The 26,730-nt window shown below is 44.4% G+C and overlaps 1 protein-coding gene across 2 annotated transcripts in view; it reads left to right on the forward strand.

Annotated features, from left to right (window-relative positions):
- DHDDS (dehydrodolichyl diphosphate synthase subunit) overlaps nucleotides 1-22,246 on the forward strand; it is a 67,094-nt gene extending 44,848 nt beyond the window's left edge. For both annotated transcript variants that reach the window (XM_082244689.1, XM_082244690.1), the window contains exons 6-9: nucleotides 1,161-1,262; nucleotides 10,034-10,148; nucleotides 21,448-21,555; nucleotides 21,686-22,246. In XM_082244689.1, the coding sequence (XP_082100815.1) occupies nucleotides 1,161-1,262; nucleotides 10,034-10,148; nucleotides 21,448-21,555; nucleotides 21,686-21,919 (559 nt within the window). In that variant the 3' untranslated portion in view covers nucleotides 21,920-22,246. The remainder of the gene's footprint in view (nucleotides 1-1,160; nucleotides 1,263-10,033; nucleotides 10,149-21,447; nucleotides 21,556-21,685) is intronic.
- The last annotated feature ends 4,484 nt before the right edge of the window (nucleotides 22,247-26,730 follow it).

Genomic DNA, 26,730 nt, shown 5'->3' on the forward strand with positions numbered 1-26,730 from the left:
TGGCTCGCAGTCTGCGCCATTTTGATAAATAATAATCTGGGCTTTACAGCAGTGAAGAAAGAGTACAATGATTTTGTATATAGGCCGGGTAACTGAACATTTAGTACGCAAATTAAAGTAGGAGAAGAATTCACTGCTGTTGTACTGACTGATACTTTAAAAGAGAAGTATGGCTTTTTTGGCCATACTTTTCTTGTGGGTCACAGATGTGCACTTGTGTTCTCCTGAGCTAGAGCCCACTGTAGGCTGACATCACAGAGCTGCTTCAGGCACTGGAAGGATGCCCTCCCCACAATATTAATTTTACTACAGGTACTTCTATAGTGCAACTTATGTCACGCTTTACATATACACTGTATTACCAAAAGTTTTGGGATGCACATGAACTTTAACCATCTCAGTCTTAGTATGTATGGTTCAATATTGAATTGGCCCACTCTTTTGCAGCTATAACAGCTTCAACTCTTCTGGGAAGGCTGTACACACTCCTAAACCTAGTGGACAGCCTTCCCAGAAGAGTTGAAGTTTTTATAGCTGCAAAGGGTGGGCCAACTCAATATTGAACCCTACGGACTAAGACTGAGATGCCATTAAAGGTCATGTGCATCCCAAAACTTTTGGTAATATAGTGTATATGTAAAGCGCAGCATAATTTTGTCTGTGCTATATAAGTACCTGTAGTAATAATATGGTGGGGAGGGGATCCTTCCAGAGCCTGAAGTGGCTCTATGATGTCAGCCTAAAGTGGGCTCTAGTCTGCTGTCTGTTGATTCTGGGTCACAGGAGAACAGTAAAAGTAAGTGCACACCTGTAGCCAAAAAAGCCATACTTCACTTTTAATGTATCAGTCAGTATTACAGCAGTGAATTCTTATCCTACTTTAATTTGAATTTGTTTACATATCATTCCAAGACTTGGTTTACTAAATGTTCAGTTACCCGGCCTATATACAAAATCCTAGTACTCTTTCTTCATTGCTGTAAAGCCAAGATTATCCTTTATCAAAATATATATTTATTTGCTATGGCTGCATACAAAGTTCATATTTGTTTGTATAAAGTAATGTTCTATATATATTTTATTCTCAGACTGGGCTAACATACTTTTGTATTTGTCTTTCCCCTAAGCAAAATGTAATTTATTTATTGTTTGGTCTTCAGGTGTTTTTTGAATGTTTGCTTCGCTTACACATCCCGGGATGAGATCAGCAATGCAGTCCGAGAGGCAGCTTGGGGGGTCCAAGAAGGACTACTGAACCCTAGGTATCTGTCAAGGAGAAGGTTTTCAATCACATATATCTATGTTTATCTTTAGATGTTCTGGAAATATTGTATTTATGATAATAAATATATATTTTATGTAATTTTCCATTGTAGCTAATCTGCAACTGTTACTAGTGAAGTATAGGTTCTTATCTTTGTTTTTTCAGGGAATTCCTATATCATAGGTAAAAGGAAGGAGGAAATATAAAGGACAAATCATATTGAAACTTAACACTTAACACTTTTGCTGCCAGCTTTCGTCAGAGTTTGTGAAAGAACCCCCCAACCATACATTTTTAAAAGCATAGGACCAGTAGGATAAATGGAAAGTGCTACTGAATTTTTTTAGACCCTGTGATATTTACGCACATGTTTATTTAAACAATATTTCTCTTTCATTCATTGACGGACACACCTCCTGATCATCTTACCCATTGGGTTATTCTGCCCCCTACAGGAGTAGGACACTAGGCAGAAAAAAAGTCTGGCTACACCTGGCAGTCCCAGGGGTATACTCCCTCTCTCTGCTATAGGTACTCAGTTTTTTTAAGGACCTAGTTCCTTGCTGGGATCTTTGGTCCTGGCAATTTTTTCTTTTTAGATTGCCTGTTTTTTTTCCTGTGAGATCTACAATCAGCGGCCCAGACTGAGCGACGGGCTGGATACTCTAGATCCAGTGGTCACCCCAGTCTGGCCAGCGGGCCCGCACAGACCTCAGCTCCACTCTACTTCGGGCGTGACATAGCCCTACTGGACAGGGGCTGGCCTGTGAGTTAAACGCCTCGTGAGATCGCATACGACCGAGTCTCAGCCCTAGTCGCAGCGTTCCTCCTGGCCGACAGACCCCCCATTCCGATGGTGAGGGGTTCTGTCTGGAGCGGTGCCTGCCTGGTTCCTGGTATGACGAGTAGCTGTTCTCCCTCTCCCCCTGGAGGATTTTAGGGTGAACGTGGGCCCTCCTTGGGATGGTCAGACCCCCGGGTTCGCCTCACTCCCCCCTTCATCTGTCCCCCCATCCTACCCCCCGCCACTTAGGCTGGGGCTGTGTTGGTGGTCTGGCCACCTCCTTGGGTGGGGACAGGTCGCTATGCTGGCGATGGGGGGGGTACACCGCCGGCGACTGGACGATCAGCTGTGCAGGTGCCGGTGTGGGCACTCCTGCCAGGGTCCCCCGTCTTATGAAGCCTAGGGATCCCTTCTGGATCCCTGGAAGCCTCGTGGTGCTGTCATTTTCCTGTAGCCTGTGTGCTTAAATGCACAATGGCCAGGTTCGTGTAGTCTGGTGGCCATTTTGGGGTGGTTTGCCATTGAACATAGCAGCGGCGATGACAGTGGAGCCCTTTGGGCGGCAATTTCAACGGTGGGAGCCCCTCCTCATCCCCTGGTGCTGACTCCTGAATCCTTTCATTTCCTGAACGCCGCTCGTGCAGTGCAGAGTCTCCTGGTGGCTGCTGTGCCTGGTTTCTGCAGGGTGGTGAGTCTGGTGGGGTTCTCTCCCTCTCTTCTGAGGATCGATTGGTGCTCTGTGACTGGCAACCGGGCAGTGCTGCCAGAGCGATGGGGGTGGTCCCTCAGCAGTGTTTTTACACTTTTTTGTGGGGTCCCCCTGGTGACTCATGGAGTCTTTGGAGCACATCTCCCCACCTGATCCCCTCTCTGGGGCTGTGGGGCCCTCCGGGTCCCATCCATCGATGCACTGAGGGCGGTCCTGGAGTCCCTTGTGTCCCGGGTGGAGGTAGTTTTTGGGCGACAGGCTGGCATTAAAGCGCCCTCCGCCTTCCCATGCCTCATCTGTCTCCTCAGATCCTAAATCTGATTCGGCCGCCGTGGGTGTGGGTCACCCTGCTGGGTCATGCTACCACGTGCCCTGAATCCTCAGATAGTAAGGATAATTCCTCCGCTTCTGCAACCGCGCACGAAAAGGTGCTGGTGGACGTGCTGATTGTATCTGTGCTTGAGACTTTAAGATACTTTGGAGGACGCGGCTGCTTCCCTTTGGCACTCACAAGCCATCCAGAGCGGCAAAGGAGTTCCCTTTCCGCTCCTATTTTGACAGAATTGTCACTGAAGAGGTACGACCAAAGTGTCCCCTTGGGATCCCTAAGCGAGTTGTTAGGCGATACCCCTATGAGGATTCCCTTCTTAGGACCTGGACTGTTCCACCGGTGATGGACCCTCCAGTTTCCAGATTAAACAGGGCAACCATGATTCCGGTTGAAGGCCTTTAAGGACCCGGCTGACAGGAAGGCGGTGGTCCGTCCACAATTTGAACACCCTGGCTGGTTCGGCACTGAGGCCGATATTCACCTTTTGCCTTGGTGTCGTAGACTGACAGAGTGGGCTAAGCTTTTACGCCGTGGCCCGGAGGGAGAGTAGCTCCCCCCTGCCTTTGCTGAGCTGGCGGACCAGCTGGTCCAGGGGCTGCAGTTTATCTGTGATTCCTCTTTGGATGAGGCTCTCTGTTTCGGCACTGTTCATTCAGCGTGTCTTTTGGCTAAAAATGCTGGTCTGCAGACCCTGACTTCTAAAAAGGCTTTGACTGATCTGTCCTTTCAAGGAGATCGCTTGTTTGGTGCTAGCCTGGATGACACCATTAAAGGTCTCACAGGTGGGAAGAGTACCTTTCTTCCACAGGCTACTAAGGCCAAGGACCCTCTTTGTAGACGTGAGCCCTAGTTCTCGGCTCAGAGGAAGTGGTTTCGTCCCTCAGGGTCGACTGAGAAGGGATCATACCCCATCCGGGCCTTCTCCGTAGGATCCAAGCGAATTTGGTTTGGCAAGTTAAGTGAAGGCTTCTCCAGACCCGCGGACAAGGCCCCTTCAATAAGAAGGTGTGCCCTCACCTGTATCTGGGGTGTGGGGACGTCTTCGCTGGTCCACAGACCCGTGGACTCCCCTGGTACAAGAACAAGTGGGTCCACAAGGTAATTCGGTCCAGCTACAAGATCGAGTTTCGTTCTTACCCTCTGGTTCCTTTTAGGGCATTGCAAGACCTTTTCTTTACGGGTGATGGTCCCGGTTCCAACTTAGGATGTTTTCAGGGGTTTTACTCAAACCAGTTTACAGTCCCCAGGAAGGAAAGCAAAGTGCGTCCAATTCTGGACCTTAAGGCGCTGAACTGCTTTGTGCGGGTGCATACGTTTAGAATTGGAGTCTGTTCGCACGGTGGTGGCTTCCCTGCATAAGGGGGATTTTCTTGCCTTCATCGACATCAAGGACGCTTACATTCCAATATGTGTCGGTCTCCCGCACTTCCTCCGCTTTGCCGTGGGAGAGGAGCATTATCAGTTTGTGGCATTACCTTTTGGTCTCGCCTCTGCTTCTCGGGTCTTTACCAAAGTCTCCTACTGCTCTGGTGGAAAACCTGGAAATCCCTATATGCGGTTGAGGAAGTTTGGCTGAATTCTGAATTTCCAGAAGTCTGCTCTGGTTCCATCCACAAGCTGGACTATCTGGGTCTGACTCTGATATCATCCTTAGCCAGAGTCCTCCTTCCTCTGAACAAATGGCCAAATGGGACAAGAATCCGCAGTCTCTGGACAACCAGACCCGGCTGAGCCGGTGAACAAAAGATTCCCTGATATTGTGGCTTAATTATTCGGCGCTTCGGTTGGGCAAATCCTTCCTCCCCTTGTATTGGACAGTGGTCACCACGGATGTCAGCCTGTCTGGTTGGGAAGGCGTCCTCTGCAAATATTCTGCTCATGGGATCTGGACACTAGAAGAGTCCAGACTACTGATCAATGTCTTGAAACTCTGAGCGATCAGACTGTGCTTGGAACATTGGACGGATCGTCTTCAGGGATTTCCAGTGCATTTGCAATCGAACAATGCCACAGCCATGGCTTATGTCAGTCACCAGGGGGGGGCACAAGATGGTCCTGGCTGCTCTGGGGTTAGCCGGCATTCTAAGGTGGGCAGAACAGTTTGTTCCAGCCCTCTCTGCCGTACACATTACTGGGGTGGAAAACTGGCAAGCGGATTACCTCGGCAGCCGTTGGACCAAGGGGAGTGGCCCCTTCACCCGGAGGTGTTTCATCAGCTATATCTCCGGTGGGGCATCCCTGAAGTGGATCTGTTGGCTTCCCGGCTCAACAAGAAGGTGCAGAGGTTTGTGGCTCAGTCATGGGATCTTCTGGCGGAGGCCACAGATGCACTTGTGGCCCCGTGGGTTCTGTATAGTTTGATTTTCGCCTTCCCTCCTCTCAAGCTTCTGCCAAGACTTCTATGCAGGATTGAGGCAGAAGGGATTCTGGTCATCTTGGTGGCCCCAGACTGGCCTTGCCAGGCTTGGTATGCCGATCTGGTGCGGCTGGTCGTGGATGTTCCTTGGAATGTTCTTCTCAGGGAGAATCTGCTGTTATCCTGTCGTTCACCTTACTGGTGGTTCACAGTGATTAGGTGGTCCTTTGCCCCTGTCTGTCGTTTTTTCCTCAGGTTGTCTGTTTTCCATTTGAATGAAGACGTGTTGCCTTCTCTATGTCCCAGGCCAACACATCAGAAGGAAATTTCTTTGCATGCCTTGGATGTGGTTCGGGTAATTAAGGTGTACCTGGCAGCTACGGAGTCTTTTAGGAAGTCAGACTCCCTATTTGTGCTCACAAATGGGCTTCGGAAACGGTTGTCTGTTTCCTCTGCGAGTGTTTCCAGATGGATCACACAGATGGTGGTTCAGGTCTATTCCATCCAGGGTCAGGTTCCTCCTTTCCCTGTCAAGGTGTATTCTACTTGGGCGTTAAGTGCCTCCTGAGCTTTCCATCATCGAGTGTCAGTGACGCAGGCTTGCAAGGTGGCCTTTTGGCCGTCTTTGCACACTTTCACAAAGTTCTATAAAGTGGATGTGTTGGCATCTTTTGAAGGCTGCTGTTTAAAGGATCTGGTCCTCTTTGAGGGCGTATTTCTTTTTTTCAGGTGAGCTCCAGTTGTTTTGGTAGAGCTCCTGTTTACCTGGTGGGCTATAGTTAGCCTTAGGAATTAATTTTTTGGTGTTCCCACCCCTCATGTTTAAGACTGCCTTGGGACCTCCCAATGGTTAAGAAGATCAGGAGCTGTGTCCGTCAATGAATGAAAGCGAACTGGATTTTTGACCTACTGTAAAATCCATTTCTCTGATGTTCATTGACGGACAAATCACCCACCCCTCTGTGGAGTTGTAATTCTTCTGACACTGCTTGTAACAAAACTGAGTACCTATAGCAGAGAGAGGGAGTATACCCCCTGGGACTGCCCATAGGCGTAGCCAGACTTTTTTTCTGCCTAGTGTCCTACTCTTGTAGAGGGCACTATAACCCAATTGTTAAGAAGATCAAGAGCTGTGTCCGTCTATGAACATCAGAGAAATGGATTTGACGGTAAGTCAAAAATCCAATTTTTTTACACAAAATAAACTAAAATCGTTATTAATACATATATGGCAAAATGTACAGAATTCCTTCTAAATTCCTACTAAATATAAAAACTCAAACTGTATTGAGTAAATAAATAACATATAATTGTACATTTTAAATTGCTGTAAACTTCAAAAGAACTGGTCAGCCTTCCCAGGCTGTTCGATTTTCTTTTTTTTTTTTTTGAGAAACCATGCTTAATTAATCAATATAATAAAGTGCATTCTGTGTAAAAGTGCCAATAAATATACAGAATTGCACAAAAAATTCAATAATTGCGATAAATACATTAAAGTGCATTCAGTGTAAAAGTGCCAAGTAATTGTTGTAAAACAACTACAATAAGTGCATAAAGTGCTATAAATTGCATAGAAAGTTAATATATAGTGTCCCTGATCACCAATGTTATTCAAACGTGCAATATGATTTTCAGATCACTCTTCAAAAATCCTTCAAGGGATGTGCTAGGTACCGGTAATTGTGCTTGAATCCACCACCGATAAGAATTACCTACTCACCAGAGGTAAGTATGTATCTCACATAATACAATAGGCCACATCAGAGGTAGGTATGTATCTCACATAGGAAGGGAGACCCTAAAACTAGGCACATAAGTTCCACCAGGACCACCTTGATAGGCCACATCAAAGGGGGACAAGAAAGAAGGCTTCCATAGTGTAATATATTCTGTTTAATTAAAATGCAAAAGGTTAAAAAGAGTTACACTATTGCAAGTGGATAAAAGCTCTGTACGAAAAGCAGTGATGGCGATTGCATGCCAACCGACGGAAATTACGTATGACGCTACCCCCTAACCCTACGCATTTCCTCAGAGGCGTCTGACGATCATAGGGCCATGTGATAGGACACGTCAGATCCACTTATTTATACAAACCGCCGAGAGAGGCTATTCAATCCTTGCTGGAAATCAATTCAATAGGAATCCAAACCCCCACCAGCTAAGCCCCTACAAATAAATTAATATTTTGCATTTTAATTAAACAATATATTACACCATGGAGGCCTTCTTTTCTTGTCCCCTTTGATGTGGCCTATCGTGGTGGTCCTGGTGGAGATGATGTGCCTAGTTAGAGGGTCTTCCTATGTGAGATACATACCTACCTCTGATGTGGCTTATCCTTGTGGTCCCGGTGGAGATTAGGTGCCTAGTTTGTGGGCCTCCCTATCGTATTATGTGAGATACATACTTACCTCTGGTGGTGGATTCAAGCATAATTACCTAGCACATCCCTTGAAGGATTTTGAAGAGTGATCTGAAATCATATTGAATGTTTGAACCACATTGATGATCAAGGACACTATATATTCATTTTCTATGCAATTTATAGCACTTTATGCACTTATTGTAATTGTTTTACAATATAATTACTTGGCACTTTTACACTGAATGCATTTTAATTTTATGTATTTATCCCAATTATTGAATTTTTTGTGCAATTCTGTATATTTATTGGCACTTTTACACGGAATGCACTTTATTCGATTGATTAATTAAGCGTGGTTTGTCAAAAAACAATCAGCCTAGGAAGGCTGACTGGTTCTTTTGAAGTTTACATCTATTCAGACCTCTTCGGTTTTATAACCAGCAGCTTTGTTTTTTATTTGTATAAATAAATATATATTTTTTGGAACGGTTTTAGTTTAATTAGGGTGCGCAAGTAGTGGATGTAATACTTATATCCTATTTATATTCACATTTTAAATTGCGCCTTTTTGTAAAATGGTGAAAACTGAAGGTGCGCAAAACTGTTAATAAAAATGATTTACTCAAAATCTGGAGGTTATAATTTTTCACTTACAGCTTTCAGAGTTTGTAAAAGAACCCCCAAACCATATATTTTCTGAAAGCACATGACCTATATAAAAAAAAAAAAGTGCAATAGTTGCGCAAATGTTTATCAAATTGATATTTTCACAAAGAATACACAAAAACCATAAATGCACACAAACTCAACATCATTTTCATAATTTCCACTAAGGCCTTGTTCACATGGGGTGTACTAAAGTGTATGCCCATGGAGAAGTTGTGTTTACCTGCGGGGGCGGGGAGCCGGTGCGTGCGTGGGTGCCGCCCTGTGCAGGCAGTCTCATTCATGTCAATTAGGATGCAGAGGCTGCAAGACAGCAGCCATTGCTCACAATCCTACATCTATGTGGGTGCACGGCCTCGAACGCAGTAATTGTGCGCTCAGGCACATGCACCTGGACCCACATGGATGTCAGATTGGGGGCAACGGCTGTGATTGTGCAGCTGCTACTTCCCAAATTACATCAGTGGGACTGCCTGCAGAGGTCTGCACCTGTGCATCCCTGTATGGGTAAACATGGCCTCGCAGAGGTGTAGGCTGTAGTATGTGTGTTAAATGAGGCCTTACTATTTTTTTTTATTTTTTAAAATTTTATTCTTAATATTTTGTACATTTTTTTTTTCTGGGGGAGGGGCTTTAGTGAGATATCGGGGCTCTAAACAGACCCCCCCCCCCCCCCCGACATCTTTGAGATACAGAGAAAGGGACTGAAGACATAATGAATAAAAGTCTCTGTATGTATAGGCTATACACTGTTAACTATGCTTTTGTGATGAAAGAACACAAGCAATTGGTACCGTACGTAACATGTTTACCAACCTCCCCTCTCGCCATCCTGACACCAATCTCTAGCAGCAGCTGCAGCTAGCAGGAGGGCGAGGAGGGAAAGCTGGCCAGCAGCACTGCAGTGAGAGGTAATGGGGGATTGGTGGTAGGGGGGTTTAGTGCGGGGGGGGGGGAGCCGGCAGCTGCAGGCTAGCAATGGGGGATTGCAGTTGCGGGGGGGGGGGGGTTGAAATTGGTACTGCGATGGTGAAGCGACAGGAAGAGGAGACATGGGGGGGGGGGGCAAATTTTAGCTGTCAACAACAGCAGGAGATGGAGAACTGGGAGCCTGTCAGCGAAAGGGTTAAAACCCCCTCAGCTGATGATTACCTTCCCCTTGCTTCCCCACTATCAGGAACATAGAGAAGGAGCACTGTGTAAGCTCAGAATCTATCCTAGTCAGTGCTAACACAAAGCTGAAGAGTCTTTTCCACTCCCATGTGACAACACTAATCCAGTCATCAAGAAGCACAATCACGTAATCCCTATACCAGAAAGCACTGGGGATGTTACTCTTTAAACCTGGGAGCAAAGGAAAAACATGCTGTAGGGGCTGACTTTCATGTGAACCTGCTGCTTTGCCTGGTGTGAGCAAATTTAGCACTCAAACAGCATAGTATTCCTAGTGAAAGCTCGATGTGGTAACAAATGTAACATATTCTAGGATGGACAAAAACTGGTAGACGCATGCAAAAATGAAGTTTATATTCTTCTTTTTAATGCTTTTCAGTGATGTTACTGAAAATCTTCTGGACCATTGTCTGTACACCTCACATTCTCCAGATCCTGATCTCCTTATACGCACATCTGGTGAAGTTCGTCTCAGTGATTTTCTATTATGGCAGGTCTGTTTCCTTCGACCATTCTTAATATATTTTTCATAGAGTTTCTTCAAGATTAGCTCTGTTAATCCTGTATATTTTTTAACCTCTTGCCGACCCGCTCACAGTAGATGTACTGCAACCGGGTGGCACAGCCAGGCACCATGATTTACCCGTACATCGCAGGGTACTTCCTGGTTTTGGGGGGAGGGGGGGCACATGCTGACCCATTCTGTGATTGGCTACAGCACTAGTTTGTCAGCAGATTTCAGCCACAGATTTTGCCTATGAACCTGCTGATCAGATGTAGCCAGTCACAGCACGCAATGTCTTGTTAGTGAACACAGACACAGGATCTGGCCAGTTCTTCTTTTCCAGAGCCCTTTTTGGTTCCGGAAGAGAAGGAAGCCAGGCCTGTGTGAGTAGAAACAGCACGTTCACACTTGAATACACCTGTTTATTTAGGGCACATTTAACCCTTTGATTGCCCTCCATTTAACATTTTAATTGCCCTGCCACCCAGCCAGTGTCAGTGTACAGTATTGATCACTGTATTAGTGACACTAGTAACATCAGAGTCAGTTAGCATCCCTTCCAGCCAGTGTCAGCGCTAGATTACTTCCCATATTAGTGCAGTCACACTATAAGTTGATGATCACCATCATTACTAGTATAGTGTCTGTATGGATCTGTATCCTTGATCATGATCAAAACTATACTACTGTCCCCAATAGTATAGTGTCCCCAAAAATGCAGTGTTAACAGGATCCGCCCCGCTTACTGTCAGCATTTGTTTTTAGCCCCCTCTTCCCCCAACAAGTGCAATGTCAGTATAATTTTTCTGGTCACTGCCACCTCTGATACATTCTTCACAAAACCGCAGTGTTAACAAGGCCCGATCTCTGCTAGCACTAGCAATAATTTTATTGATAGTGCACAAGCAGTCCCTAATTGCTAGCCAGGAGATCTTTTTTCCCATAGTCGCCACTAGGTACCAGTAAATGTAGTGCCCGAAATGTCCCAAAAAATGTACACTAGTGAGGAGGCCTACAAAATTCTGAGCACGACCGATGAGAGCTAATGGGAAAATGTAAGGCTCAGAATATGAACCTGTAGAAAGCAGCGGCACCCTGACAGCTAGCTCAGTTAATGGTAAAGAGGCCCCTGCTAAAATCACGAGTACCGAACCCCATTTTGCTGAAGTGCTAGAAACACATAATTATGCTCATTTGCAGCAGGGCACAAGTACAAGCGCTGCACTACCTTTTGGTAATCTGGCAAGCACCAGCAGCGTAGTACATCCTGGCCTTTTAGATACCAGCACTGCAGTATTTCATGGTAAAGTGGCGAGCACCAGAAGTGCAGTACAAGCTGGTAAAATGGCTAGAACTTGTAGTGTAATGCAACCACAGACATGAAAAGTTCTAGCACAGCCCTGTAGAGCCAACAGTAGCCTTTCAGAAGTGCTTGCAAATCCTGATTGGCTGTCCCTAGATTCAGCAGCACCCGTTATTCCCCCATTCAAAGCCCAGCCCGAGGTATAGGTGGAAACAGCCCGTTTATCAACACCCCTTTACTTTTTTTAGATGTTTTTCACCGAAGATTTCTATAATCTGATTGTTAGACCAAAGTTATCTTTATGCCCAACAGTACATCGCCACCAACCGAAGTTCAACTCTTTCCAGGCAATTCAAGTGGAAACCTATCACTGTTCTCTGTCAAACTTTTTTGGGCCTAACAACAACAAAGAAATATCTGAAGTAATATTGATCCACAGACCTGATTCACCATATGCCTGTGTTCACTGCTGCAATGGAATGTATGAGAAAATAATGCGTTTTATGCCTTTCAGTGATAATACCCTCTTTCCTCCCCGGGGTGACTCTGACTATAATTAGCTCCACAATATTCGGCCTCTTATAAATGACCTGTCCCAGAAATTTGCTGATATGTATATGCCCCAATGAAACATCTGCATTGATGGGTCCATTGTACATTTTACTAGCAGGCTTGTAATTTAACAATATTTCTCTAATCGTCTTCTAGGGCAGCACCTGAGAGAGAGGTTTCTTCCCACCTGAAATAGGAAACACATTAGTCCACCATTATAAAAACTTCAGTCATACCTTCTGCCTCAGCTTGCTTGCGTTTCCTCCGGATCCACAGGAGCTGCACCTGTTTGTTATTTTCCAGTCTCCATGCTAAGTTGCAGGAGGCTCCCTGGCCAGCCTCCCATCCAGCTTAGCGAGCCTTGGGTAGTGCGGGTCAGGGGCAGTACATTGGGGCAAGCTAGCCCCCGCTTAAGGTTTCACCCCTACTGAGGGGTATGCAACCATCCCCCCAGCTGTGAAGTTGCCAGAGGCATCCCCCTTACACCAAACCTGGAGCCAGTGAGGAGAGGCTGACCACAAGATACCAGAAGGCGACAGTGTAGGTGTGTCCACCAACCTGCATGGGGGCAGCTGGAGGCGGGGCTGGAGCTAACCAGGAAGCAGTATAAGGTCCCAATGCAGGGGTTTATTTTCTGAGACTACCCATGCCGAATGCTTTGCTACCCTGCCCTGCAGTCCTGCCGGTCAGGACAGCTCCAAAGTAAGCCAGAGCACTATGGAGTTCCCTCTGTCTTTACCTCACCACAAACAATTTTGCACTGTGGTGGATGACAACTGCCTGTCTAATCGGGTCCTATGTGTTTACTTATAAAGACCACAGAAGAGAAAAAGCCAAAGACCAGCAGCAAGGCATGCGCCTCTTGCGGTCACAGGTTTCCTCCAGAATGGGGAAAAAGCCCCTATGCCAAAAATGCACCAACAATATGGTGGCTAAAGAGTCACAGGGGACCAGCAGCACGCATTCCCTCCCTAAGCACGTGCTTCCTATGAGGGCAAATGGCAGCCAGCTAGGCCAAAAATCTTTGGCCAAAGTGCATAAGCAAACCTGTGGCAAAATAATCCCTGGGAGTCCTAAAAGGATTAGTCTCCTCTGTAAAAGAAGTCAGACACCTTCCTCTCCCTTCAGTCTGGGTGCAATCAGGTCTTTGTGCTTGATTTTGGTGTGGATCCTGCAACATATAATTGACTGAATCTTGTATAGTCCTTTATGCAAGGGCTGCATAGACAAACCTGTGCCTAATGACTGCTCGTTATCACAGGCAGGTGGTGCACTTCTGACTGCTCTGGCCACATTTTCAGGCTCAGGATGTCGGCAGCTTTAATTTACTACCAGGCCTGACCAGGTTAAAGCTGACCATGCATTTCCACCTATCTTGTGCAATTTTTCCTTTGGATCTACCAAAGACTGCATTAAGTGGATATATTGGGTCAGGATCTCTGGTGGCTGTAATTCAACTAGATTTCCTTAGTTTCGTACATTAAAGTTTCATGTGAAATTTGCATCTGTGACTGTGCTTTTCTTAAACGATTGCTCCATATATGCTGTGTTTCTAACCGCCTTCTTTTAGAAGCAGGTTTTTTCCAAAAGTTTCTGTATGATGGTGCACTATACAGAACGCTTTATCCTTATGTGTTTTATATAATGACATGGGGGTTCAGTTGTTTCTACTGCATTCCTTGGAATATATTCAGATGGTAATTACACATGGAGGGCCCAAGAGTCTTGGCTGCCAAAACTACTGATGGTTCTGCAGTATACGATGTCTTAATATGTTATTTTGTCTACATTTATGATATTGTTTGAACATTAATATGGACATGAAGCAGACTATTGAACATTTGCAATTAGATGTCCAGTACCAAAGTTCTCCTTGTCGCAGATCAAGGCTTTTGCCAATTATCTGTGACTCTGTTTTTTATTTTGATACTACTAATGGTAGTATCTGCATACTGCTTTAACTCGACTATATGCAGTTGGCAATATGGTTGTCTTTATACATAGACAACGTTTGTTTGTGTGTGTGTACCTGGTTTGGGAATCAGGCCTCTGGGCAGGAGCCTGACTGGGTTGTATCTGTCCATGTTTATAGATTGCCCAGGAGACCTAGCTCCTGAGGCTTCATCCAGCAGACAGTCATATACCACACATTCAGGCATTACCAGACACTTTCCCTGGGCCTGACACTGGTAGCTTATAGCAGTGGTCCTCAACTCCGGTCCTCAGGGCCCACTAACAGGCCAGATTTTAAGTATTACCTTGGGGAGATGCAGACTAGAATACTGCAATCACTTAGCAGCAAATTATATCACCTGGGATGTATTTCAGTTATTTTGCAAACCTGGCCTGTTAGTGGGCCCTGAGGACCAGGGTTGAGGACCACTGGCTTATAGGACATGATTCCGGTCCTCTAGCTTCAGAGGTATACGTTATATCACTTAGCTCCTCAAAAGCTATTGTGTTTATGCAGACATCCCTTCAGTAGAGATGGTCTTCAGGTTATGGCACTATATAAGTGGGTGTGCCTACGCTAAAGATGTGGAGCCACTACATTATATCATAGTGTCTATATTCTATACAATAGTATATCCTGGGCCAGGGCACAGAGGCAGCCAGGTCATTCACAAGATAATCTGAAGCACATTTTATGTGCAGTGTATTATGGGTTTTTTAGCCTATCATTATTTGCTATCACTCGGACCTTATACCTGGGTGGGGTTGGTTATGGCACTATATTCAAATATAGTCAATATGTATCTTTGTATATGGCATGAGAAGTGAACCATAAGGCCCTTTTCACTCTTTTGTGACTTGTCCTGTGACTTGGGACTGCAAATCGCAGGACAAGTGGAACTCGATTTTCAATGAGTACCGTTCGTGTCTGTGCGGCTTCGGGTCAGTCCCTGCACTGCTTTGGCCCAACCTTGGTGCATATGGAGGTCTATAGACCTCAAGATTACACAGGCTTTGCTTCAGTCCAGTCAAAATCGCACAACTTTTTGGTCGCGCAAGGGCAGAAGGGACCTAGGCGGAACAAATTCTATCGATTTAGGTCTCTTAAGGGGTTACATTCCTGGAATGCCTGGATTGCTAGCTGTCACATATGCTTATTGCATCAACCGGGCTGTTAAGCCATCCCTGGCTCCGTGACTCGCATCGTATGTGCAGTCACCATGATGGTTACAGATCAGACAGAAGCATCTTGTTTGGGAACATCGGAGTGCATGCGTTTACCCAAAGCTGGGTTCCCCATCTAGGTTATGCATTCCCCTCTACTGCCCTAATAGCAAGGTTGGTACGAAAAGGTCAAGGAAGAAAAGGATACAGTGATACTTATTGCACCCCATTGGCCTCAGAGACCATGGTTCAGTCATTTGATAAATCTCAGCATTCAGCCTCATCTAACACTTCCAGACATGCTGAACCTCCTGTCGCAGGGGCCAGTCAACCACCCAAACTGCAAGGTCATGAAGCTCTCGGTCTGGTTCCTGGAAGGGTGAGGTTACAGAACAAAGGTTTGTCTAACAGGGTGATTGACACCATCTTAGCCAGCAGAAAACCTGTGACTAGAGCCATCTACGAAAAGGTGAAGGAAAAGTTTGTCTTCTGGTATGTGAACAAAGGAGACCCCAGCAAGGGGGCTATTCTGGCAATCTTAGATTTTTTACAGGAAGGAGCGGACAAGGGCATTTTCCATAAGACTTTGAAGGTTCAAGTGGCAGCCCTATCTTCCTACCTAGATATTAGGCTGGCAGAAGACACACTCATAAGAAGATTCCTTCTCTCATTAAGAAAAGTCACACCTATGAAGATCAGCAGAACTCCTATATGGAACCTCTCCAGGGTTCTTAAATTATTCCTCCCAGCACCCTTTGATCCGAATTACCCCCTGGGAGTATGCATACATCTGTGACCCAGCGGAGCGCAGCAGGGGACACCAAAGCCAGGTCAATTCTAGACAAAGTCTTATAGGTGGAGGAGTGGCAAGTATATTCTATATACACCCGGATGCATGTGTCTCCAAACATCCACCAGGGCGAATGTGTCGGCCCACTGTGCAAGCCTGGATGCCCCACCACCCGTCCCCCTCAATCTATCCATGTCTGGGCATGGGACCAGGTTAAAGTCACCCAACAAAAATGCCGCTGATGTATCATACTGCAACACTTTTTGCATAGCATCATTCAATGAAGAAATTGCAGGGGGAGGCAAATATATACCAGCAATGACCATGGGCCTGTCATAAATAGATGCATGCAATATGACATACCTGCCGCCTGGATCTGTACACAATTCCATTAGTTGGAACAACCTTCGCACCAAAACACTGACACTCCGGGCTTAGCTAGAATAGGTTGCATGATAGTGTTTCCTTACCCATGGCCGTTGAAGACCTTTAACCCTGGAGCCTTGTAGATGAGTCCCTTGTAAAATGCATACATGTGGACTATGTTTTTGAAGGAATTTAAACACCTGGGAATGTTTCACTGCCGAGTTAATGCCCTGAACGTTCCATTAAATTATACTAATCTGAGACAAGAGGGGGTCAGCCTGACAGTGAAAACAACAGGGGAAAACAGGCCTGGTGGCCGGACCCAGGTGGCAGGCAAGGTAGACACAGACACAGGGGCGAAGACCTTAAACATTGCCGTTAAATAGAGCACAAAGTACATGCATTGAAGTAAAGCACCACATTGAGTAAAAAGCAACAAGTGTCCTGGCAGTTCTGGAGGTAGCCTTCATTCTAAGGTGGGCAGAAGGATTTGTTCCAGCCCTCTCCGCAGTACACATTCCCAGGGTGAAAAACTGGCAGGCGGATTACCTCGGTCGGCAAGCGTTGGACCAAGGGGAGTGGTCCCTTCCTCTGGAGAGGTTTCATTATTGTCTCTCCCCTCAAGCTTCTACCAAGACTTCTACGCAGGATCGAGGCAGAAGGGATTATGGTTATCTTAGTGGCTCTGGATTGGCCTTGCCGGGCTTGGTACACCGATCTGGTGTGGCTGGTTGCCGACGTTCCTTGAAAGCCTACTCTCAGGGAGGATCTTCTTTCCCAAGGACCAATCCTCCATCCTGCTTTACAATCGCTGGCTTTGATGGCTTGGCTGTTGAACGCCAGGTGCTGATGGATACAGGTTTATCCGAGTCAGTGATTCCAACGCTGTTAAAAGCTAGGAAATCTACTTCTAGGAAAATCTACCATCGTACGTGAAAGTCGTACATTGCGTGGTGTGAGTCTCTTGAGTTTCATCCTCGCTCCTTCTCGGTGGCTCGGATCTTGACCTTCCTTCAATGGGGGAGGGGGTCGAACAGAAATTGGCCTTGAGTACCATCAAGAACCAAGTGTCGGCTTTGGCGGTCTTCTTCCAATGACCCTTGGCCACTCACTCACTCCCTGGTGCGTACCTTTCTTCAGGGGTCTGACATTTGCTTCCTCCATTGCCGCCTTGGGACCTCAATTTGGTGCTTTTGGTCCTATAGAAGCCTTCCTTTGAGAACCCTTGGGAGATTCCCTTGCTTATGCTGTCTCAGAAGGTGGATTTTTTGGTGGCTATCACCTCTGCGCGTAGGGTGTTGGAACTAGCGGCATTATACTGTCGTTCACCTTACTTGGTTATTCAGAGATAAGGTGGTTCTTCCCCCCTGTCTGTCATTCCTCCCAAAGGTTGTCTCTGATTTCTATTTGAATGAGGACATTGTGTAGCCTTCCCTTTGTCCCAGGCTAAAACATTCTAAGGGAATTACTTTGCATGCCTTGGATGGGGTTCGGGTAATTAGGGTGTACCTGGCAGCTACAGAGTCTTTAAGGAAGTGCTTACGGATGGGCCTCGGAAAGGGTTGTGCGCTTCCTTTGCAATTATTTACAGATGGATCAGACAGAGGGTGATTCAGGCCTATTCCATCAGGGGTCAGGTTCCTCCTTTCCCTGTCAAGAAGGCGCACTCTACTCGGGCACTTAGTGCCTCCTGGGCCTTCCGTCATCAGGCGTCAGTGACGCAGGTTTGCAAGGCGGCCACATGGCCGTCAGTGCACACTTCCACAAAGTTCTATAAACTGGATGTGTTGGCATCTGCAGATGCTTCTTTTGGCCTCAAGGTTTTGCAGGCTGCTGTTTAGAGGACCTGATCCTTTGAGGGTGTATTGTTTTTTTTTTTTCCACGTGGGCTTCAGTTGTTTTCCTTGAGCTCCTGTTGCCTGGTTGGCTACTGTTTAGCCTTGGGAATTTTTTGCTGTTCCCACCCCTCATGTTTAACACTGCTTTGGGACATCCCAATGGTTATGAAGATCAGGAGCAGTGTCCATCAATGAACAAAAGCGAAAATGGGATTTTTGATTTACCGTAAAATCCATTTCTCTGATGTTCATTGACGGACACAGCACCCACCCCCCTGTGGAGTTGTAATTCTTCTGACACTGTTTGTAACTAAACTGAGTACCTATAGCATGGAGAGAGAATATATCCCCTAGGACTGCCCATAGGCATAGCCAGATTCTTTTTCTGCCTAGTGTCCTACTTCTGTAGGGGCAGTATAACCCAATGGTTACGAAGATCAGAAACTGTGTCCGTCAATAAACATCAGAGAAATTGATTTTACGGTAAGTCAAAAATCCCATTTTCTTTATTAATGTAGGCCAATATGTATTCTGCGACATATTTAAAAAAAAAAAAATCCCAATAAGCTTATATTGATTGGTTTATGCAAAAGTTATAGTGTCTACAAATAATGGGATACATTTATGGATTTTGTATTCGTTTTTTGTTACTAGTAATGGCGGTGATAGAGGGACTTCGATATTGCGGTGGATAACTCAGACACTGACACTTTTTTTTTGGAGCCAGTGACAGTAATACAGTGATCAGTGCTAAAAATATGCACTGTCACTGTACTTATGACACTGGATGGGAAGGGGTTAACATCAGGGCTATCAAAGGGTTAAATGTGTTTCTAGGGAGTGCTTGCTAACTGTGTGGGGGTGCTTGTACTGTGGGAAGGCAGAGATCACTGCCTTCCCTTGTCACAGAACGGTGATCTGCCTTGTTTACATAGGCAGATCGCCGTTCTGCCTGTTGCTCGAATGATCAGCAGGTCCTGGCAGACATCACATCTGCTGGACCCGCTGATTGACTCCCACTGTGTTCAATCACAGCAGGAGCAGGTCACCAGTGGCGCGTATGTGCGCCCTAGACCCAGAAGTGCAGAACATGATTCTACGCACAGGAGCAGCTGCCCCGCAGTAAATATACGTGGGGAGGTCGGCAAGAGGTTAAAGTGACCACTTTGTGTAAAAAAAAAAAAAAAAACGCTGCCCCGCAGTAAATATACGTTGGCAAAAAATAAAATCCTCTATGTACCTCTCAGCAAATACCTTGGGCTATCTACTTTACAAAAAGGGTCATTTGGTTGGTGTTTATACTGTCCTGGCATTTTAGGGCCTCCAAAAATGTCATAGGTAGTCAGAAAAATGATCGCCCTTGAAGGCCCAAAGGAGGTCAGTGAATTTTGGGCCCCTGTATGTAGCTAGGCTCCCAAAAAGTTTCCCACATGTGGTATCCCCATATGTAGAGAAATAGCAGAATATGTTTTGGGGTGTAATTCCACATATGCCCATTGCATATGTGAGATATATCTAATTAAATTGACAATTTTGTGTCACTTAACCACTTAAGCCCCGGAAGATTTTTCCCCCTTCCTGACCAGGGCCTATTTTGCGATTCGGCACTGCGTGATTTTAACGGACAATTGCGCGGTCGTGCGACGCTACCCAAATGAAATTGACGTCCTTTTTTTTTCCCACAAACCTTAGCTTTCTTTTGGTGGTATTTGATCACCTGTGCAATTTTTTGATCATGCGCTATAAACAAAAAATTGGGACAATTTTGCAAAAATAACAATATTTTTCACATTTTTTTTTATATGAAATTCCCCCCCAAAAAATGTAAAAATCAAAATTTTTTTAACATTTTAGGCCAATTTGTTTTCTGCTACATATGTTTGGTAAAAAAAAAAATCGCAAAAAGCATATTTTGATTGGTTTGCGCAAAAGTTATTGCGTTTACTAACTAAGGGAAAGATTTTTGTCATTTTTATTTATTTATTTTTTTAACGAGTAATGGCGGCGATCTGCGATTTTTGTTTTTTTTTTTTTGTTTTTTTTTTTTTTGCGGGACTGCGACATTGTGGCGGACAGATCAGAACCTTGACTGACATTTTTGACACTTTTGGGGGTACCAGTGACATTACTACAGTAATCAGTGCTATACATATGCACTGTTACTGTAAAAATGACACTGGCAGGGAAGGGGTTAACTTTATTGGAGAGGGAGGGGTTAAGTGTGTCCCTAGGGGCGTGCTTCTAACTGTGATTAGATGTGGCTTGTGATGTAACAACAGAGATCTACGGTCCTACATAGCAGGACTGTATGATCTGTGCTGTTACACAGGGGAGAAAGACAGGCGGCTTTGTTTACATTAGCCGCCTGCCTTTCTCCCAGTGTAACTGACGATCGCGAGTGATCGGCGGACATCGGGTCCGCCGGTCACACGCGTTGGGGGGGGGGGGTCCGTGAGCGAGCGGGAGCGTGCCTCCAGCCGCGCACGCTCGCTCCCTAGAGCCTCACAGGCAAGCGACTTAGTACTACATCACTTTGCCTGTGAGGGGCTGACCGCCGCAGTAAATAGTCGTGCGGCGGTCGGCAAGTGGTTAAATGCGCAAATAACTCCCCTTGAAAGCCTGAAGGTGATACCTTAGATTGTACGCTCCTTGAGGGCAGGGACTGATGTGAATGTGCAATGTATATGTAAAGCACTGCGTAAATTGACAGCGCTATACAAGTACCTGAAATAAATAAATAAATCATTGGATTTTGGGTCCCTGTACGTTGTTAGGCTGCCAAAAAGTCTCTCGTGGTATCCCCATACTCGGGGAAAAGTAGCAGAATGTATTTTGGGGTGTAATTCCATGTATACCCATGATGTGTGAGAGATATCTCATTTAAGGTACAATATTGTGTAAAAAGAAAATCTTCCATGAACTTAACATGCCTCTCAGCAAATACCATGGGGTGTCTACTTTCCAAAAAGGTCATTTGGGGGTTGTTTGTACTGTTTTGGCATTTTAGCACCTCAAGAAATGTGATAGGCAGTCAGAAAGTCAGAGCTGCGTAAATTTCAGTATATATACCATAGTTTGAACATGCCATAACTTTCACAATAACCAGTGAATATACACTTATTGGGATTTAACAAAAGACATGTAGCAGAATACGTTTTGGTCTAAATTTATAAACACATTTGATTTTATTGGATAGGTTTTATACCAAAGTAGAATTCAATTATTTTGAAATGTATTTTTAATACATATAACTATTGCACACATTGTTGTTTTTGTGGCTGTATTTTTTATATCTTTCTTCAATATCTTCAATCTTCTACAGACATCACATGCCTGTTTGGTGTTCCAGCCAGTCCTGTGGCCTGAGTACACTTTTTGGAACCTTTGTGAGGCTATCTTAAGATATCAGTACAATCACAATGCCATCCAGGTAAACACATTTGAAATCTTATTTTTAATGTGAAAACTATAGTTTATTTTTATTTTTTTATACCTGTTGCGGCACTGTTTGTTTATTTGGACCACAGTGTCTAATTTTTGATCATATTATCTTCTTGCAGAAAGCCAGAGACCTGTACAGCAAGGAACTAGCTAGGCTTCAGAAAGAAAATGACCTGGACTGGGTACATAAGAAACTGTGGGGTGTAGACCATTGTGATGAAGAGGAGAAGACAACGGCTTATCAGAGACTGCTGCAACAGTGCAGAACAGAGAGAGAAGAAAGGACACAGAATTTTCTACACGCACTGGAAAGGAAAAGAGGGGAATTTCTACTGACACTGTGTGCCAGTTAAATGGGGTAGAAAATGACTTGTTCTGTAGCAGAATTTCACAACTCTTCTCCTCGGGTATGAAAAACAGGTCAAGTTTTGACAGCTTCCCTAATATATGAGTAAGTGTAATTATTTATAACCACAATTAAGCCAGTGGTTTCCATAAAGAAAGCCTCAAAACATGACCTAATAGTGTTCTCTGTGGACTGGAGCTGAGAAACATTTAAAACGTATCTAAAGCCATGACTGTTTTAGGTTTTGTATAGTGTATGGAAGATTTAACAGCCCTGTCAGATTTTACTGCTGTTTTTGTATCTGCTGGGGGGAATGACCCAATTTTCCCTAGTGACTGTTGGAAAAATTTTGAGTTTTGTCACTGGAACAGGCGTTAGAGGGAAGGCCTTTCAAAGGTGATACTTGTTGCAGGTACGGATTGCTCTTCCGATCTTATTTTAGAAACACAGTGAAGGGGGATCCGCCCATTCCTCTCACTTCCTTAAAAAATTCTGAAACACAGTAAAGGGGGGTCTGCACAATGGGACAAAGTTGGCAAAAGCAAACAAGATTTAGTACTTTCTTACTCTGTCCAAAAGTAACACAAAGTTTTGGCTTTATATACTCTGAGGTGCAACAATAAATCTACTGTATTGCCCAGTGTGGCCAATCAGGGGAGTAGTACTCTTGCTCCAGCTCTCATAAATCCCAATGTCATGAAAACAAATGGTTATACCTAATGAAAATTTAGGTCAGATACTGTAAATCTTCTGTTAGGCAAACTTGTTCTTTTGTTAGTAGATGTCCATAAAACCAACCATTCATTGCCCGCCCAACCGTTACTAATGATGTAACAGATAACGGCATTGCTAGTGATAATCTGGTGATGTAGGGATTATCTAATGATCAAGAATAACTGTTTGGAAATGTTTATTCAATAGCATTTATTGCTGTCGTTTCCTAGCATGATAAACATGCAAAAGTGTTCGGTTCTCTTTACAGAGAAAAAGCAAAATGTTCTTTTTAATTTATATTCCTCAAAAAATTGTTGAAATTACAAGAAAAAAAAAATCACAGCAACTATAAGTTCTCATTGATTGTTACATTAATAGGCAGTTTTTGAATTTTTCATCTAAATCATGATGTGCTAATGGCTTTTGAAAGGCAGGTAATTGTATCTACATATGGTAGATAAACTGCACCTGAGAATATTAAAAATTTTCTATGAAATGTTCTTTAATAGCTAGTTGATCTATTGATGCTATTTATATAAATTGCATATATTAGGTAGATAATATGTCATTTTTAGAAGTTGGATAATGAATCCAGGTGTCAGCAACCTAAAGAAGAACTCCAGCTTTTCCTCCCCAAAACAACAGATGTATTGTGCATGTGAATCCCAGCCACACGGTCAGTCTGTGTGTAACTCCCTTCCCCTAGCTGTACAGGCGGTCCCCGGGTTACGAACACAATAGGGACTGTAGGTTTGTTCTTAAGTCGAATTTGTTTGTAAGTCAGAACATGTACTTTTTTAAGTGTAACTCCAGCCCAAAAAATTCATAAGGATACAGACAGCAGTACAAACCTCATTGTGGCTTTAACCCCACACCATACAGTACTGTACTAGCCAAAACTAAAAGGCTAAAAGAGACCCAGAAGGATAGTTACATTCAACATAGCTAGAAGTACAAGTACAATACAGTGGTCCTGCTCCCAATACAGAGTAATGTAATCTCACCAGTTTCCAGACAGTTCCACCAGCTTCTGCCTGTGCAGTGGGATGCTTCTGGGCAGTGTGGGGCAATCAGTACATGTAGTACATGCAGCGTGCATTGTGACCGGCACTAAGATGAATGCAATCCAGCACAGGAGCGAGAAGAAGCCAGAAGAAGCCAGCAGTGACGTCACGCGGGCACCGCCACCGTTCGTAAGTAGGAGTCGTTCGTCACGCCCCCGTTCGTAAGTAGGAGTCGTTCGCAACTCGGATGTTCGTAAGTCGGGGATGTATACAGCAGGTTTCTGTGTCTGTGATGTCACCCCTCCTCCTGGCTGAATTTCTAAGTTCTCTGACTTCCTGTTTCCTTCCTTTTCCAGTCATGGTACTACATGTCTTATGATCCTTTAAGCCTCTGTAGGTCCAAGGTGGGCTATGAGATTCACTTGTACCAATTCTGGGAGTTGATGTGGGGGGTTCCTAGGGTTACTGTCGGTGTTTATGGATCTTCATGTGGCTGGTGAAAGGTGTAAATGTGTCATACCTCCTGTGTAGGTTTGTATATGAAGGGGTTTTCTTCTTGAATAATTCTGTGAGGTGGGACTTGGGAGGTTTGGACTTCCTGTAGGTGTGACTGGGCGGAATTGAATGCGAATTAGGATGTATTCAATCCCACCCACCATCAGAGCTGTGAAGGAAGTTACATAATTTGCCGAGTCTTAAAGACTACAAAGGGTAGTTTTATAGACACTAGCTGCTGCAGGAAGTGGCTGTGGAAGGGACACCATCTATAGCAGGGATCCTCAAACTACGGCCCTCCAGCTGTTGCAGAACTACGAATCCCATGATGCATTGTAAAACTGACATTCACAGACATGACTAGGCATGATGGGAATTGTAGTTCCTGAACAACTGGAGGGCCATAGTTTGAAGACCCCTGATCTATAGCATGCTATACAGAGTGTCACATGACACAAAGCCATAAATAAATCCAGAATATCAGGGGATTTGCAGACAACAGAGCAACATGGTAAGGTATGATCTATACTGAGATTATTCATTGCATTCAGTTCTAGTTAACCGCTTGCCGACCACCCACAGTAATATTGATGCGGCAGAGCAGCTCCCCTGCGTCCAGTCACGTAGTGCTATGTGACTGGAGTGTGTGTGATGCCGCCTTCCTCCCGCAATCTTCCGGGAAACGGAGAGAAGGCCCGCCTGCTTATGTAAACAAAGCATGCGGATCTTCTGTTAGACAGGCAGGGACAGATCAGCAGTTTCCCCACACACACACACACAGTTAGTAAGCATGTAGCCATACATTAACCCCTTTGATCACCCACGGGGTTAAACCCTTCCCTGCCAATGGCATTATTACAGTAACAGTGCATATTTTTAGCACTGATTACTGTAGTAATGTCACTGGTACCCCCAAAAGTGTAAAAAATGTCTGGGTTCCGATCTGTCCGCCTCAATGTCGCAGTCCCGCTAAAAATCGCAGATCGCCGCCATTACTGGTAAAAAAAAAAACAATAAAAATGACATAAATCTTTGCCGTAGTTAGTAGACGCGATAACTTTTGCGCAAACCAATCAAAATACGCTTATTGCAACTTTTTTTTTACCACAAATATATGTAGCAGAAAACAAATTGGCCTAAAATGTTAAAAAAATTTGATTTTTACATTTTTAATGTCCTATAGCAAAATGTGAGAAATATTGTTTTTTTTTTCACAATTGTCGCTCTTTTTTTATAGTGCAAAAAATAAAATTGCACAGGTAAACAAATACCACCAAAAGAAAGCTTAATTTGTGGGGGAAAAAAAGAAGGAAAATTTTGTTTGGGTACAGCGTCGCACAACCGCGCAATTGTCCGTTAAAGTAACGCTGTGCCGAATCGCAAAATAGGGCCTGGTCAGGAAGGGGGTGAAACCTTCCGGGGCTGAAGTGGTTAAAAGAAAGTTAGAGTTTAGCTTTAACCACTTAAGCCCCGGAGGATTTGGCTACTCAAAGACCAGGGCCTATTTTGCGATTCGGCGCTGTGTGACTTTAACGGACAATTGCGCGGTCGTGCAAAGCTGTACCCAAATGAAATTGACGTCCTTTTTTTCCCACAAATAGAGCTTTCTTTTGGTGGTATTTGATCACCTGTGCGATTTTTACTTTTTGCGCTATAAACCAAAAAAGGGCGACCATTTTGAAAAAATAATATTTTTCACATTTTTTTTATATGAAATTCCCCCAAAAAAATGTAAAAATCAAAATGTTTTTATGTTTTAGGCCAATTTGTTTTCTGCTACATATTTTTGGTGAAAAATTTTGATTGGTTTGAGCAAAAGTTATTGCGTTTACTAACTACGGGAAAGATTTATGTCATTTTCATTGTTTTTTTTTTTTTTTTTGTTTTGTTTTTTTAACTAGTAATGGCGGTGATCTGCGATTTTTTTTTTTTTTTTTTTTTTTGAGAATTTCATATTATAAAATGTGAAAAATATTTTTTCAAAATTGTCGCTCTTTTTTTGTTTATAGCGCAAAAAATAAAAATTGCACAGGTGATCAAATACCACCAAAAGAAAGCTCTATTTGTGGGAAAAAAAAGGACGTCAATTTTGTTTGGGTACAGCGTCGCACGACCGCGCAATTGTCCGTTAAAGTCACGCAGTGCCGAATCGCAAAATAGGGCCTGGTCTTTGAGCAGCCTAATCTTCCGGGGCTTAAATGGTTAAACACCCCTTCTGAGAACAGGAGACTAGCTTATCCACATCTGTTGCCTATAGCAAAAATTGCAAAGACCACCCCATTTTAGAAACAGCCTGTAATGTGAACCCTTTGAAATTGGGCCCTGAGTTATTGGACCCAACATAATTATTAATTGTCTAATGGACTGGTAGGATGCTTAACAGGTCTGGGGAAGTGATCCCCAAACCAGGGGGTTTGTCCCTGTGGGTCCTCTTGGCATGACTGCTGAGATGAAGGAAGTTTGGACCCCCCCCCCCTTCCCGGGCATCCTGTGGCATGGACTGGTAGTGGGTCCTTAGGTGGCTGTACCCTATGTGGGGGACAATGTTCTTTCCATAACAATCTTAAATAGTAGTTCCAGCCTGTCAAAAACAAAAATGTAGCTG

The sequence above is a fragment of the Pelophylax lessonae genome (genome assembly GCF_965119305.1).
Source record: "Pelophylax lessonae genome assembly, chromosome: 2".
Classification (NCBI taxonomy): domain Eukaryota; kingdom Metazoa; phylum Chordata; class Amphibia; order Anura; family Ranidae; genus Pelophylax; species Pelophylax lessonae.